Raw genomic sequence first — 14,688 nt, forward strand, 5'->3', positions numbered from 1 at the left:
CGATGAAAAAAAACTCCAGATCTGTCAGAAGAATCTGTTACTGCCCAATCAATACTGGAATTTATTAAGGGCCAAACCCTCGCAGATAAGCTGATCTGAACACCAGCTCACGTCAGCTTATAAAGTGTTTTATTTAAGCTCCTCAGGCCTGTCTGTGCAAGCCGCTCAGCAACCCCCCTTGCCTAGGGCTATATCGGGTATCCACCATGATCAAAGTTATCGATTAATTTTATTAAAATACAGTGAATCTACCTCACTGTCGTTTCATTCGCCATCTTCACTTATAACTCGTAAGACAGACATGTATATTTCTGACTACTGGCTTGATTTTTAAACGAGAGCTTAATGTTAGTGCACTTGCAGAGGCCTTTGTTTATTTCATCTTCTTAACCCCCCCCCCCACAGGGCGCTATTGTGGGTGGAAAATTCTGCTGTGTGTGCGGAGATCATGACGCAAAGCGGAGCAGAGACGGGAATGAACTATTTTAAACATAGAAAACAGACTGGATGAGTTAGAAGAACTATAGGTCCAAAGTAAAGAAGTAAAGAGCCGTGCAGATGTTATATATCTGTTTGGGCTGACATCCGTCCACTTATGTTAATTAATTACAACAAAGGCAAATCATTGATCGTAGAGTATGTCAACATGTAAGTGTCTCTTCATGCTGGAAGTGAGAAATAAACTCTTTTCCCTGCGTGCTGTCGAGTTTTTCTGTGTTTGGGTCACACATTGTACATTACGGAGGGTGGATAATGGGTACATGTTAACCTCCTCTGCCTCCCACACAGGTGGTGCCATCGGTCATCAGCGATCGTCCAGAGGGACAATAGGATGATCGGACTGTGGAGCACAATGCCCAACCCACCCTCCACCCCAGGTTCTCTATTTAAAGAACCACATCTACTGTCATTAATGCTCTGCTCCTGTTTTTATGGATGTCCGTGGAGGTCCGGTCCCCCAAAACAGCGCCGCACCACCGAATTTAAGTTGCTGCGGGTAGAATAACAATCCTTTTACTGTTTAATGACATGCACTTGTGCTACTATATTATACGAGTTTAGTATGTTTATGTAGAAAATTACATTTTACATGTGAAAAAATAAATCTGTCAGTGTAATGCAGCGGACGAAAATATCGAGCACCACGCAGAGACAGCTTCTTAATGGCCTCCAGCATATTTTTCCCATACAGTAATGGCATGTTTCCAATAAGTTACTACGGGCTGATTTATTTGCCTAGTTGCTTGTTGGCTGTTTCCTGGTTGTGATGGAGAGCGGCCTAGAAAAGGGCCATGGATTTCTAATTCGCTTGTCAGAAAAGAGTCTCAAAAGCACCGGTGACACGGGCTGATCCCTGACAGGCTTCCCACCCACAAACTCTACCTGATGAGTTTGACAGAACAACAGAAGTGCCACACTGATGGACTGAACTCTCCTCACTGTGGCAGCACCCCTGTTTACACCTTAAATAGCAGGTAAAATTAACATAGGTCCTTATCACCTGAGCCACAGTAACACGACTAAATAGCACAAATATGACCAAAATCATGAAAAACAGGTGGTCCAACAGTAATTATATTGTACTCGTACTTATTATAATTTATACATACTAAAATAGATTTGAATGACAGTGGCAGGTGCTGCCTACTCACTGCCAGCGCCCTGGGGCACATTATTTTTCACTTCTTTGTTATTTCTATTTTTCTGTTTAGCTAATCATTAAAAACAAACTCACTCTCTTTGCGTAAACAGCAGAGAGACAAAAGCACAAACCCACCACTTTTGAATCACATATATTGGCTGTATTTTCAGCGCTTTAATCTTTAGCTGTGAGACACACTGTCATGTGTGGTGTCAGTATCCCATTCCTGGTCATTTCCACACAGAATCCAGTTGCAAATCGTAGGGATTAACTGCCCACTGCCACTGATAATAACTAGAAATACCAAAATGTCTATTAAAGCAGGAGCAGAAAAATCCAACTAGACAATTCACCGATTGTTTTATGCTTAGCTGTGGCCCCATAAACATTGCAGAGAACACAAAAATAGCTGCCATGGTAAGAAAACTCTATTATCTATAATACTGCAAGTAATATGGCTCGTTGTGGATATGTATGAATGAAGTCGTGAGCCATATCTAAGAGACAGAAAGCCATCTCTCTAACAGACTGAAGAGCACAGTGATATTACAAACTCCATGTCTGGAAAGGGCTTTATATTGTTGGTGCTATTTAAGCTGCTTTGCATCCCACCTATACCCCAGCAGCAGGCCAAGTGGGGTAATCCAGACATTCAGCGACAGTTTCCAGACTTTCCCAAGCCAGATGAAATATATAATATTTCCAGGGTCCATCCAGAAATCCTCCAAAGCAGCGGTCCCCAACCTTTTTTGCGCCAAGGACCGGTTTATGTCTGACAATATTTTCATGGACCGGCCTTTAAGGTGTCGCGGATAAATACAACAAAATAAAATCGATACCCAAAAAAAGAGAAGATTTATTCCTAACACATGGGAAAAGACCCAGGGAAACCGAGTTAATGATAAAAACAATAAAAACCATAACGATAAAAACCCTGAAAACCATAAATTTCACACCCGAGCCTCAACAATCATGGCCCGGTACCGGTCCATGGCCCGGGAGTTGGGGACCGCTGCTCCAAAGGGAAGTGCACAGGAGGCATCCTAAGCAGAAGCTTGAGTCACCTCAACTTTTTCAACAGGAAAAAAAGAGGTGTGTCTACTGTGACCTGCTATGGCAGTGGTGTCCAATCCCAGGCCTCGAGGGCCGGTGTCCTGCAGGTTTTAGATGTGTCCGTGATCCAACACAGCTGATTCAAATGGCTAAATGACCTCCTCAACATGTCTTGAAGTTCTGCAGAGGCCTGGTAATGAACTAATCATTTGATTCAGGTGTGTAGACCCAGGGTGAGATCTAAAACCTGCAGGACACCGGCCCTCGAGGCCTGGAGTTGGCCAAGCCTGCTCTATGGGATGTCCAAGCCTATTCCACCATTTTTCAGCAGAAAGTCATGCCCTCAGATTTGCAGGTATATTGACTCTCATCCTGGCTGCAAAAGATTCCAGTGCAGGTTGAAGGCCAAGCTCAGATGAAGATAATGGAAAAAAAAAAAAAAAAAATCAGGATTGCTTTTTTTGAGGTTCTCGAAATAGAAACCCTCCTACCCAGGGCTGATCCTGTCCATGAATATCACAAACAGGATAGGAAATAAGGGGGAGTCCTAGAGGAGCCTGACACTCACTGAAAACATGCTCGACTTTATGCCAGAAAGAGCTCTAACTTTGGTTATACAAGGACCTGATGGGCTATAAAAACTTAATCCCAGAGGACACCACACAGGTGTCCCTGGGGAGCGTGGTCATAAGCCTCGTCATGTAGACCTGGTGGTCAAACTCCCATGACCCATCCAGACTGCAGTTCTGATGAATCCAGCGATATTGCATACATTTATTATACTGGAAGTCACATACTGGTAAAAAACAAAAGACTTATTAAGCTGGCAGAACCACAAGCCAATTAATAGCTCATTAATTATGAGAAAATCTAGCAGCTGTAGCAGGAAGATTAAAAAAGCCCAAAATAAAAACTACAGCGGCACACAGGGAGCATTTTCCAGCCTCTTAAGCAGAGAAGTGACTTTGTTTGACATCCACCACAGAGGGAACAAAGAAATCAATAATGTTACACCATGCTGCCATCTTAAACTGCACATTCTGGAGAGACATACAAGAAAAGGAGTCGGGGTCTATAAAAGTCTATAAAGACGGTCTTTCTAGTCATTTTAGATTTGCAGAGATGAATCAAAGAGCTGGGAACATACACTCCAACAAGTCGGCCAGAGTCTTGGTCCGCAGCGCGACTGGACGTTTGGTTTTGTCGTTGGTGATGGCGAACTCCTGCATTCCCAGCTCCTCGGCCACTTTGGCCTGCGTGCGGTTGTTTACCAGGGAGCTGCGGAGGAGCTGCGGGCGAACAAACAGAGGATCGCATTTTAAAGTCCGCCTGTCAGAACACTGGAAACACCAGAGAAAGATCCACACTGCAGAAGTACACAGAAACATCAAAATGGAAGGGAAACATGAAATAATTCATCAAAGACAGACATGGTTACGCTGAATAAATGTTTCAGGGTGATTGCACGTTAGTCTGTTAAATATTGCATTGTGACTTGGAGCTGAGCGCCTTTACAACATGTTAGATTGGTTGAAGTACATTTAAGTCCCTAAAAGAAAAACAAAAACACTTTAAATATAGCTACAAGATGTGGAAAAGAGCAAATGGAATGCAATATGACTGAATGTGTCTTGCTGTGATATGCCCTCCTTAACAGTACACATGCAATCACAATTGGAGCCACAGAAACACGCACTAGTTGAATGGGCACTTTTTCTTCCTCCCAATTTGAAATCCATTTCAGATGTACCCCATCTTGACTCTTGGGCATTGCTGAAGCTTTCAGTCTCTAAACCAAAGCTCGCTGGATGCTTTTACAAAAATTACGTCATGAAATATCCATAAAAAATAAAATAAAAAAATAACTGCAGAGGTTCTTATTCAGTTTTTAGACCAGCTCAATCCTTGCAGCCTCCAGCAGTGGGGTCCTCTGAAGAGAAGTGCTGATGCTCGACTAAAAAGACGGCGCCGCAATGCTGTTTGACGCCGTCGGAAAATGGACTTGCGTGTTCAAAGTGTGATCATTTGCTTTGTACCTGTGGTACAAGCCGTGCAGGTTCGCGCACACGCGACTTTATTTTTCAGACACTTGACAGCTTCTGCAAAAAATGTGCCAACAAAGATGTGTTGCTGAAAACCACTGAACAGTTCCGTCTCATGACAATACCCATCACGAGGAGTACAGTAAACATACAGGCACAGCATGAGGGGGGTGAGTGGAAGAGAGGTGTGGAAGCAAAAAGGCAAAAAAAAAGAGGAAGATCACAGATTTATGAGAGGGGAGAAGGTGGGGAAAGAAATCTCACCCCTCAAATGATGTAAAAGGCAGGAGACGGTGGAATAAAGACCAAACACGGGTGTAAAAGAGGAAGATGTGAGAGGTACATGGCTGCAGGTGGAAAAAAGCCTTAGGGGAGTGTTTTAAGTGATTTGATCTTACTGTTAAATGTCCTTCATGGTGGTCAGGAAAGTGGATGAAGAGATATTCTGTGGCTACCAGCTGCATGATAGAGTCTCCCAGGAACTCCATCCTCTGGTTGTGGCCCCTGGATAAGAAAAATAAAGGAACAGCGAGTGGGGTAAACAGAGGCAAGACATGGAGAGAAAACACAAGGTTACCGAAGGATAATGTGGGGAATGAAACGATATGTGGGATGGGAGGAGGGTTAAAAAAAAGGGGGAACAGGGAGCGTTTCACACGAGGTCATTCATGTACACATCAATGGGGCATGAAAGGCATCGCGCTCTCTCGACAAATCTACCGAGCTTTTAGTCTTTTAACAGAAACGGCAAAGTCGGCTGATGTACATTTCATGGGTGGCCTCTGGGAACAGCTGCACTGACAGGGTGTGTGACAAGTCGGAAGCAGCCTGAAGTAGCAGGCCCTTATGAAGAAATCCTTCAGCTTTGATTGCAATTCAAATTTAAAGGTAAGAAGAAAAAAAGAGAAAGAAAGAAAAAATTCTGGTGCACCTGCAGGAGAGCCTGTCAAAATCCTAAGCCTACAAAGGCAGCAACTGTGCGCACAGCTTTAGAGAACATCTTTTAACCCTCCAACAATTCCTAGAAAAAGCTCATGGCAGCACTGTGATACTGTACATCAGCTTCCTGCCTTTCTCCACTACCAGTGAAAGGCAGGGAGGATACTGTAACTCCCCGCACAGTGTTAGACAGGGCAGGACGAGAGGGGTGTGAGGGGGGTACGCAACTGCTGTTGCTGCTGTAATGGTCATTAATTAAACAGAATTATAGATTAGCATTGCAGATGTGGGCTGGTGCCATGCCAGGCAGCCAGGAAGCGTCGGGTAGGGTGGGCGTGAGCGAGCGCCATGCAAGCAGGGAGGTATATTCAGCAGCAGAGCACATATCCATCTATAGCTAAGAGCTCCATGCAGGAGGGGAAGTCTGAAGATGAGAGAGGAAGATACAGAGGGAGAAGATGAGGAGGTGGTTGACATCAAAGAGAGAAAAAGGCCAAAGTTTATTGTCCAATTTTTAGCGCTTCTGCCTTTTATGAGCTGCCGCCAAAGAGATCTGAGGTTAAAACAGAGCGAAACTGCAGTTAAAGCATATTAAGCAGAAATGTGTCCGTCTAGATTTTTGATTAAAGTCTTCATTTGTTTTTTCTTTGTTCTTTTGACCAATTGTTTATCTCGGGGCGGCTGTGGTTCAGCAGGCAGAGCTGGCCGCCTGCCAATCGGAAGGTCGGTGGCTCAATCCTCGGCTCCTCCAGAACATATATCAAAGTGTTCCTGGGCAAGATACCGAGTCTGTGTGTCTTTGTGTGTGCGCAAGATAGTTAGAAAGCACTCAAAGGCATGGAATAAAGTGCTGCACGAACGTGTGTGAATGGATGAAATCGGCTTTGAGTGCTCAGGTAGAGTAAAAGTGCACTATATAAGTACCGGCCCATTTACCATTTACAATGAAAAACATACACTAGAACTGTTGAACTGGACCGACAGTTCTAAAACTCAATGCGTCACCATGTAAAGGAGAGAAAAGCAGCAAGTTGTCACGATTGAAAGAGTTTATTTAGAAAAGTATTATCAAGTGTCATCCTTTTAAAAAAACGATCGTACAGTGTTGAAGTTTTCGCTAAGCCTTTACACCTGTGTACTTGGCTTTGGGGTGTAATTATAAAGTTATGTCCACAAAATAAGTGACGACCACACGTGATTCCAATTTCTTCCCTTCAAGCTAGCCTGCCAGCATGGCTGTTAATTTCTAATCACACTCTGGAAGTCGTTTTGTCACCACATCCACTTGTGACTCTGCAATATGTCTGGGATCGTCTCCAGTGTGCCCAAACCATTTTAATTTCACTTTGTGGATGTAAAAAACATTACAAACACACTTTCAGTGCACTTGGTGCCAACAGTTCAGGTGGTTTGTGGTTTTCTGGATGTTTATCCTATTGTATATTTTATTCTATTTATTCTACTGTATATAGTATTTTATTTTATTCTATTCTGTACAGTTGTGTACAGTATTTTATTCTTATTGTATTCTAATTTTGCTATATAACTTTTGCACTGTCCACTTCCTGCTGTGACAAAACAAATTTCCCACGTGTGGGACTAATAAAGGTTATCTTATCTTATCTTATCTTAAAGTAGATTTTTGGAATGATTCGGTCACGACTTCACGGTGCAGAACCCCGTGAATGTCAAACAAAATGGTGAGCATGCTCTTGCTTGCACTCCAGACTTAATGCATTTCCTTTGAGCTTGAACGCTGAAGGCTGCTGTTTGGTTATTGAGTTGTAGCCAGAAAGCCAGATCTCAGCATCGCTGATGATCCTTGACATGAAAGTTTGGTCAGTTTAACAGAAAAGGCTCTCGGAGGCCTGTGGTGAAATTCAAGTAGTGAACAAACTACTTTCAGGAAGAGAGTTAATATTAGCAGCCATGCTGGAAGCACTCTACAGGTGCACAAGGAGAGAAACTCATCCAAACTTAAATCTGATATCATTTCTGATTTTTCTAGAACAGCAGATCTTTTAACTCCGTATTTTGCCTCCGCGCCACTGTGGTCATCCAGCCAAGAGGGTCTCTCCTAATGACCCATTTAAAAATGAAAGGTGACCGGGCCTGGACCTGCTCGTGGAAACCCGTCTGAGAAATGGCAATTTCAAATCAGTTCTAAAAACTGATTTTAGTCATATTTTAGTTTTATGAGTTTAGAGTTTTGTCTGTTGCTACTTATTTTTTTATTTGACTTCATGATGGTAGAAATGAAACACCAGCAAAAGTCCTGGTGTAATGTTGCCGTCTTCAGGTTTAATCAATTTTTCCTGTAACTCTTTATTTTAATTTTACTTGTCACTCAAATTCCTCTTAAATATGTAAATTTTTAATACAAGAAAGAAGAAACTGACTTTAATTGTTGCACACTCAAAGATCACAGAACAGCTGACACACCAAGAACTTTTTTATATGACTGTGTATTCGAGGCCCAGTACAGAGCTTCATTAGGAGTGAAGGGAAACTGTCTGATGCAGACTCCACATTAAAAATAATCACAGAGCTTCTTAATGAAAAGGCTCTGCTGCAGCTCATGAGAGCGTGGAGAACTGAGGTGGGAAAAGCAGGGGGATAAGGGGAGGGGAACAAAGACCAGAGATCAGTCAGTTTTCATCCTGTACCTCAGCACTGTGCATGTGCACACGTGTGGTAAAAGGCTCAAAATCTATCACGTATACCGTTTGAGAGCCGAGTAAAACCCGAGATGCCAGAAAGAATGTGGTGGATAGGAGACGATTGAAAAGGTGTAGTGTGAGCTAATTTCACATCCAATAGGAGGCAGAGCGGGAAGGCAAAGAGGGGAGTGACAGTGAGAGATGAAACGAAAAAAAGGCAAGAGATGGGGGGAAAAAGAAGAGATAGAGTAGGTCAAAGAGGAATACGTCGCCGTGTGAAGCGGCACAAAGAGCCATCCCTTATTCACTTCAACAGCAGAGGCACAATGCTCCAGTAAGGTGGGGGAAATTGAAGTAAAGTGTGGAGCCGAGGTCTTTATTCGCCTTTGACTTTGATCTAAAATACCTTTAACAGGCCCTCTGAAGAGGCGGCGACAGGCTGCCCGCTCCAAAAAGGGCCAAGCGCACCATTTTTAAAGCCCATTTTTCTCTTTTTAGGGAAATAATGTTCTTGTTTCATATGTGCATGCTTGTGTAAGCTTCAGATGTGTAATCGCCAACTACTTGTGACAAAGTTTTGCTATAGTTGGGGGAAACTGGAGTGGCCACTTTGGACTCCGAACATAAGGAAACTGAGTGATTTTAGGCAACCGGGAAAAAAGGGGGGAAACCATTTGCACCACATGAAAAGAGCAGTTTTAATTTAAAATGACTCTCTGTCAGAAAGAAATCTCAGGGTCTCTTCTAGCAAAGCTGCACTGAACAGAAAATGAAGCTGGAATTAGATTTATATAAAAGCTTAATTTAGAAACTATTTAATAAACTATGTAATGTAACAGGCTGAAAGCTGTGTAGTTTGCATTATTTGAGCTTTCTTATTCAATCTCACGGTCAGGAAATTCTTTATAGGAGATCATGCAAGTGGAATTCTATTTGCTTAAAGAGTGGTCACTGCTCAATGTTATTTTCTAATTTCTATTTTCGAACTAAAGTAAACTGCAAATTCCTATTACGCGTTGGCTTACATCCATCACATACATACACAGTGAATGCTTACATTAAACATGTAGCCCAACACTTCTTAACGCATCTAAAGCTGAGAGGTTTTGTAAAAACCACATCAGCATACACTTAGGTCCATATTTTTTGGGTAAAGGCACAATCTGGGTGAAGTTGCCTCGGTGCACACCACCATTTTAACCCAGGCAATCAAGATGTGATTGAAATGCAGCTTTAATGCAAGGAGCTTAAGGAAAGTATTGGAGAAATTACAGCCAATTTTAGACACACTTCCCAATTTGTTAAGGCTGAAAAGCAACTGGACACTTCACTGACGACCACTTTTATGGTCATGCAAGGCCTGTTCAACTTTTTCCATTAAAAATTAAGCAGATTAAAGATCTGGAGTTGATTTGGTAGTTTTTAACTGGAACTGTAAATATGAGGTCCAAAGAGATGAGGCCTCAATTAGACTGAAAAAAGTAAACTTATGAGAGAGGCGGCAAAAACAACAGGAGCGGTCAAATCAGCAATCTGATGAAGGGTTGAAGAGAATGAAGGCAACATCAGTGCCTTTGACTAAAGTCGGCACTGGTCGAAGATAAAAGTAGAAAAATTTAAGTATGAGTGACATGAGGACTTATTTCAATCATTTTTTTTTTAAATGGCAAAGAGCTTGTAGCATTGTTTTGGAAGGGGAAGACCCCTCATAGACGTATTGTTAGCCACCAGATAAGACAAATGATGTCCAACGTTACACTGCAAACCTTGACACAAGTCCTGAAAGAATATTTGACAAAGTTCGGAGAACCTTTTAGAGCTCTGTAGTCCTTTTGTGTAACTGACTCATGGATAACAGTGTTTGGCTGGTTATTCTGAGAGTTTCTTCTCTATTTTCTTTTTGTTTTTGTGTTTTCTTTCTGGTTTACTGTCGATATTAATGCTTTTAAGATGATAACAAAGCTTTCGTTGAACAAGGTGTTCTGGATTCAGAAGGCTCTAAACAGTCAGCTTTGTTTACTCCTGGGTCCGTACGTCGTCCAGGAGATCCCTGAAATGGTCATCTCTGGCGCACAGCTCCGGCTGTGAGCACAGCAACCCGAATCTTTTGTTTATGAAGGGCAGCCAATCAGAACTAAGCTAGTCTAATGGGAGGGCAGACAGGAGCTGCACCAGCTTGCTTCAGAGAGTTGATGAATCGACTTCTTGAATCACGGCCCAGCATAAGATGAAGGATTATTTTTAATAAAATATTGTAAATTGCATTTGTGAATCATGCAAAGCTGTCCAAGTCCAACAATAAAACTGTGAATCTGGAAATGAGCATAACAGGCCCCCTTTATTAGATAATCTGCAGTGATTAGAGGTCTGAGAATAAAGCGGCAAAGAAGCTTCTCAGTACTTTATACATTACTCTGCTTCTCACAGCAGCCTGAATCACAAATATTTCATTCACTAATTTCCTTTAACTTTCAATTTTAACCTAAAACTACTGTATAAAATATAAATGCACATATAAATGTTTCAAATGCCTTCCTTTCAAAGCTGTACAGTGAAATGTGCTTTCATTGAACAAACACTGAACTTGAAGAAAAAGCCGGACCCCGTTTCATCCTTTTTCCCTAACAGTGAGATTCTTGCAACACACCCAGCTCTTCCGCTGTGAGAGGAGACAGGAAGCTCATCGCCTGGGGGCCGCAGCTCTCCATTACTGCTGTCTGATGCTAGCCTCCAGTCTCCGCCGCTTCAAGACACCATCAGCTCCCACCCCTGCATCCTGCACTGTCTTCTCCTTCTAGGTCAGTTTGTCCTGGGTCACTCCTGTCTCCTCATCTTCGGCCTACCTTTTCGCGTGACCCTCCTTTCCATTTTCTGACCTTATTCTTGTCTCTATCACGACAGCCTGACCCACTTTGGTGTAACCTTTGGTCCTTATGGGCAGCCATTGCTCAGTTCCAGCTTTCAAGTCAGTCGGCTCTATTTAGGTCAACATGCCTTTGGCTACTAATGAGCTACTGAACATAAATTACCCTGAAAATATATTAATTTGTTCGTTTTTGCTCCAGGAAAAGCAACAATACAATTCAGTGAAATAAAAAATACATTAGTTTAAATTGCCAGCTCTGCATTTTTTATTTATTTATTTATTTGTTTTTAAACGTAATGGCACCACATTGGAAAATATAATTGGGATCAACCTTGAGTTGGAAACCCCTTAAAGTGAAGCTCAGTAGGAGACAAACCTCTGGACCTCTAATCAACTTTACTGACCCTGACTGGAGAGATATTTGACATTTAAGTGATGGATTAGAACATGCACAGCAGTGTGTGTGTGTGTGTGTGTGTGTGGATGTAATACACACATGCACATGCACACACAGCAATGTCCTAGTCCAAATCTAAGCAAGCAATTACAGAGTGCAGCCTGCCAATAAGATATCAGAGGTGTGCTGCCAAGGCTAATTTGCTTTAGCTGTCAAACTCACTATTGTGTTGTTTGGTGGAGCTCAGAAGTGAGTTAAGCTTCAGTTGCAAATAACCCTCTCATAGTCTGAATCAGAAACACCTCAAATTGGAGTGAACGGTCTCATTAGCGGAAACATTTTGCTATGAAAATTGCAATCTTTTCAGCCTTTCATGTGACGAGTAAACGAGGGGTGGGTACACCGCAGCTACACAATTACGACGTGTTTGTTTCGGGCAGACCCGGCCGCTCTCTTCCTGATCAATTTTTAAGTCGTCCTTGTAGAAGTTTGTAACTTTACTGACTATTGAACAAATGTCAAAACAGAGGCGGGAAAAAAATTCCAGTGTTCCAATGTCAGTGATAAATCACAGCAGCGCTGCAGTGAAACACTGTAATTAAAAGAAAAAGGGAAAAAAGCAAACATACACCTTAGAATTACTCTATATGTTTTATTGTATGTAGTTTAAAGCTCATGTTTAGCTCTATATGTTGTGTCGAACCCTGCAACATTCATAGAGTTAAATAATTTTAACCGTTTTAACCTCTTTTCTTTAACTTTCTTTTCCTGTCTTCTGATTGGCTGCCACTAAGCTTGAACGGCAGGTAGGTGGGACTGTTGTGTTTAAAGTCAAGTCTGTGTGCCTGGAACATGGAGCACGGGCAAATAGTTCAAAAATGACACCCTATCTCCTTTTCTTAACTGCTCACATATCTCAAAGGAAACTGTCACGAGGTTACGAAAAGGTAGGAAGGAGAATTTTGAGAACTCAGGAAAAAAGAAACTCGGTTATCAGAGAAGCCAACTGTTCTCACATTAATCCCCTTACCAGTGTGTCCAGCAGACAGCCTACAAAGTAATGTGTTCTTATTCTTTCTAGCTCGAGAGATGATCCAATGTAACTCCTTTCCTTTAAGATTCCCATGACCAAAGTCAAATTCCCTCCATCCATAACTTATCCAGGGGAATTCACCCAGCTTTTACGACTGCCACGCAGACACTTCCGGATCACTTCACCCAGTTAGGAACCTTCCAAAGCGAAATTGACTATTAGACTGCAAAGCCAATTCAGAAGTGTGCCTTAAGCCTGCATTCTCTGAACCTGATCTCCACCTGCAGCAGATTCTGTTAACTAGTCCACAGTGGAGAGCAGAGCAGGGGGAGGACGACTGACGCCAGCTGCAGTGCTGGAGCTGAAGTGCATCCAACCATGGGACGAGATCCTCTCTAAGGAAGCAGATGAATGATCTAGAAGACTGCTACAGTAACAACCTGGTAAAAGACCCAGGCGACGGGGCACTGGTTCTCAAACTGTGGGGCGGTGCAGCCACTCTTAAAAAAAATCATGATTATTTTGGTTAAATGTCCCTTTATACAACTTTTTTTTCCAACTAAATACTTCAATTTAAAAAAATCTAATTAAATGAAATAAAAAAGGTAGAGGTGGTGGAGCGTAGAAAGATAGGGTTTAATCAGGGAGTGTGTTTGACTATAAAGCCTCATATAAAGTCTCATAAAAGCAACCTCAAGTCCCAACCGGCCTGCCTCCATCACGAGATGTCGGTCTAATGCAAACGGGCGGCAACAGCAGCCTCAGTTTAAGCGACATAAAACCCAGGCTGAGAGCCCACTGTCACATGTTACTGAAAGCCTGAGAGACGCTGAGCGATCCAGAGACACAAACAGCTTCGCTCAGTTTTTTCAATTTTTTCACAGAATCAGGAAATCCAGAGTCTGAGGAAAAACACATCGCTGTAAAAAAAACCCCAACTTTTTCCAAATTATTTTGTCTTCATTTATACTGGAAGCGAAAATTTAAATTTGAATCAATTTGCCCAGCTGGAGAAGGAGCAAAGGACAAGGTGTCCCTTAGTTTCTCAGATTCAGCCCTCAATTGTATTTCAGTTTCAAAAACCTGAAATGGTTGAGTAAACAAATTGCCTTCTGAAAAAGGGTCTTTTGTGTAACAGTGTTATACATATATAAATATGACAAAGTAAATAAGGACAAGCAAAAAGCTTTAAATGAGAATTTAGGAGTTCACAGGGTGGACAGTGAAATAAGACATGAATCAAACCTCCTTTTTCCCATGTGACAGCAGGGTCATGGCCTCACAGGTACCACAGACTACAAACACGAGGACTTCACAGTCCCCTGGGTCTCACTCTTGGCTGTGAAACCCTCGGATTAGGCTTTGTGCCAACAAACAAACCAAAAAAAACCCCATCTTTCACTAAGGTACTTTGAACATGACATTCAAGACATCATTTGTTACAGAAGCAGCTTTACTGACGGCGAGAACATGTATAAGCTGCAGGGGGTAAACATAATGATGATGTGGGAGGAGGCGGCTGCCGCATTCACAACAGATACAACAATTTAAAATGCTCAACATATAAAACTCCCAGCATTTCAGATTATATTATACATTATAATGCATCATGCCTCATCACCTCTGAAGGGAGCGGCAGATAAAAGTCTGGCTATTTCTGCAGCATCCCTGCAAATTGCATCTGGCCTGCTAGCGCCGCACTTTGCATTTTAATTGGCCGTAACTCTATTATCCACAAACAAACAGCGAAGGTACTTACAGGGTGAGGTGGTTAAAGCCCACGGTCCTTAAGGTGAAGGCTCTGGCCAGCAGGCGCACATGTGTGAACAAAACTCCGATGGACTCCTCGAATTGGGTCAGTTTTTGGAGGACCGGCGACGTCTCAATCAGCTGCCTGTCTGTCTGTGGCTCCTGTACCTGGAAAAGGACAAAGATAGCAACAAAGGAGGTTTGCTGACGAGATATGGGGCCCTGAAAGAGCTCTGGTCATTATAGATAGAACGAAAACAGACAGAATGCCAGCACTCGCTGAAATCTGTTGTTCCTGTTTAAGATG

At 42.4% G+C, this 14,688-nt stretch overlaps 1 protein-coding gene across 6 annotated transcripts in view; it reads right to left on the reverse strand.

Moving 5' to 3' along the window:
- drosha (drosha ribonuclease III) overlaps positions 1–14,688 on the reverse strand; it is a 136,331-nt gene that overhangs the window by 25,671 nt on the left and 95,972 nt on the right. For all 6 annotated transcript variants that reach the window (XM_039617618.1, XM_039617617.1, XM_031728545.2 and 3 more), the window contains 3 exons: positions 14,392–14,549; positions 5,136–5,241; positions 3,843–3,984 (listed from right to left, as the gene is read on the reverse strand). In XM_039617618.1, coding sequence (XP_039473552.1) covers positions 3,843–3,984; positions 5,136–5,241; positions 14,392–14,549 — 406 coding nt within the window. The remainder of the gene's footprint in view (positions 1–3,842; positions 3,985–5,135; positions 5,242–14,391; positions 14,550–14,688) is intronic.

The sequence above is a fragment of the Oreochromis aureus genome, linkage group 9 (genome assembly GCF_013358895.1).
Source record: "Oreochromis aureus strain Israel breed Guangdong linkage group 9, ZZ_aureus, whole genome shotgun sequence".
Taxonomy (NCBI): Eukaryota; Metazoa; Chordata; class Actinopteri; order Cichliformes; family Cichlidae; genus Oreochromis; species Oreochromis aureus.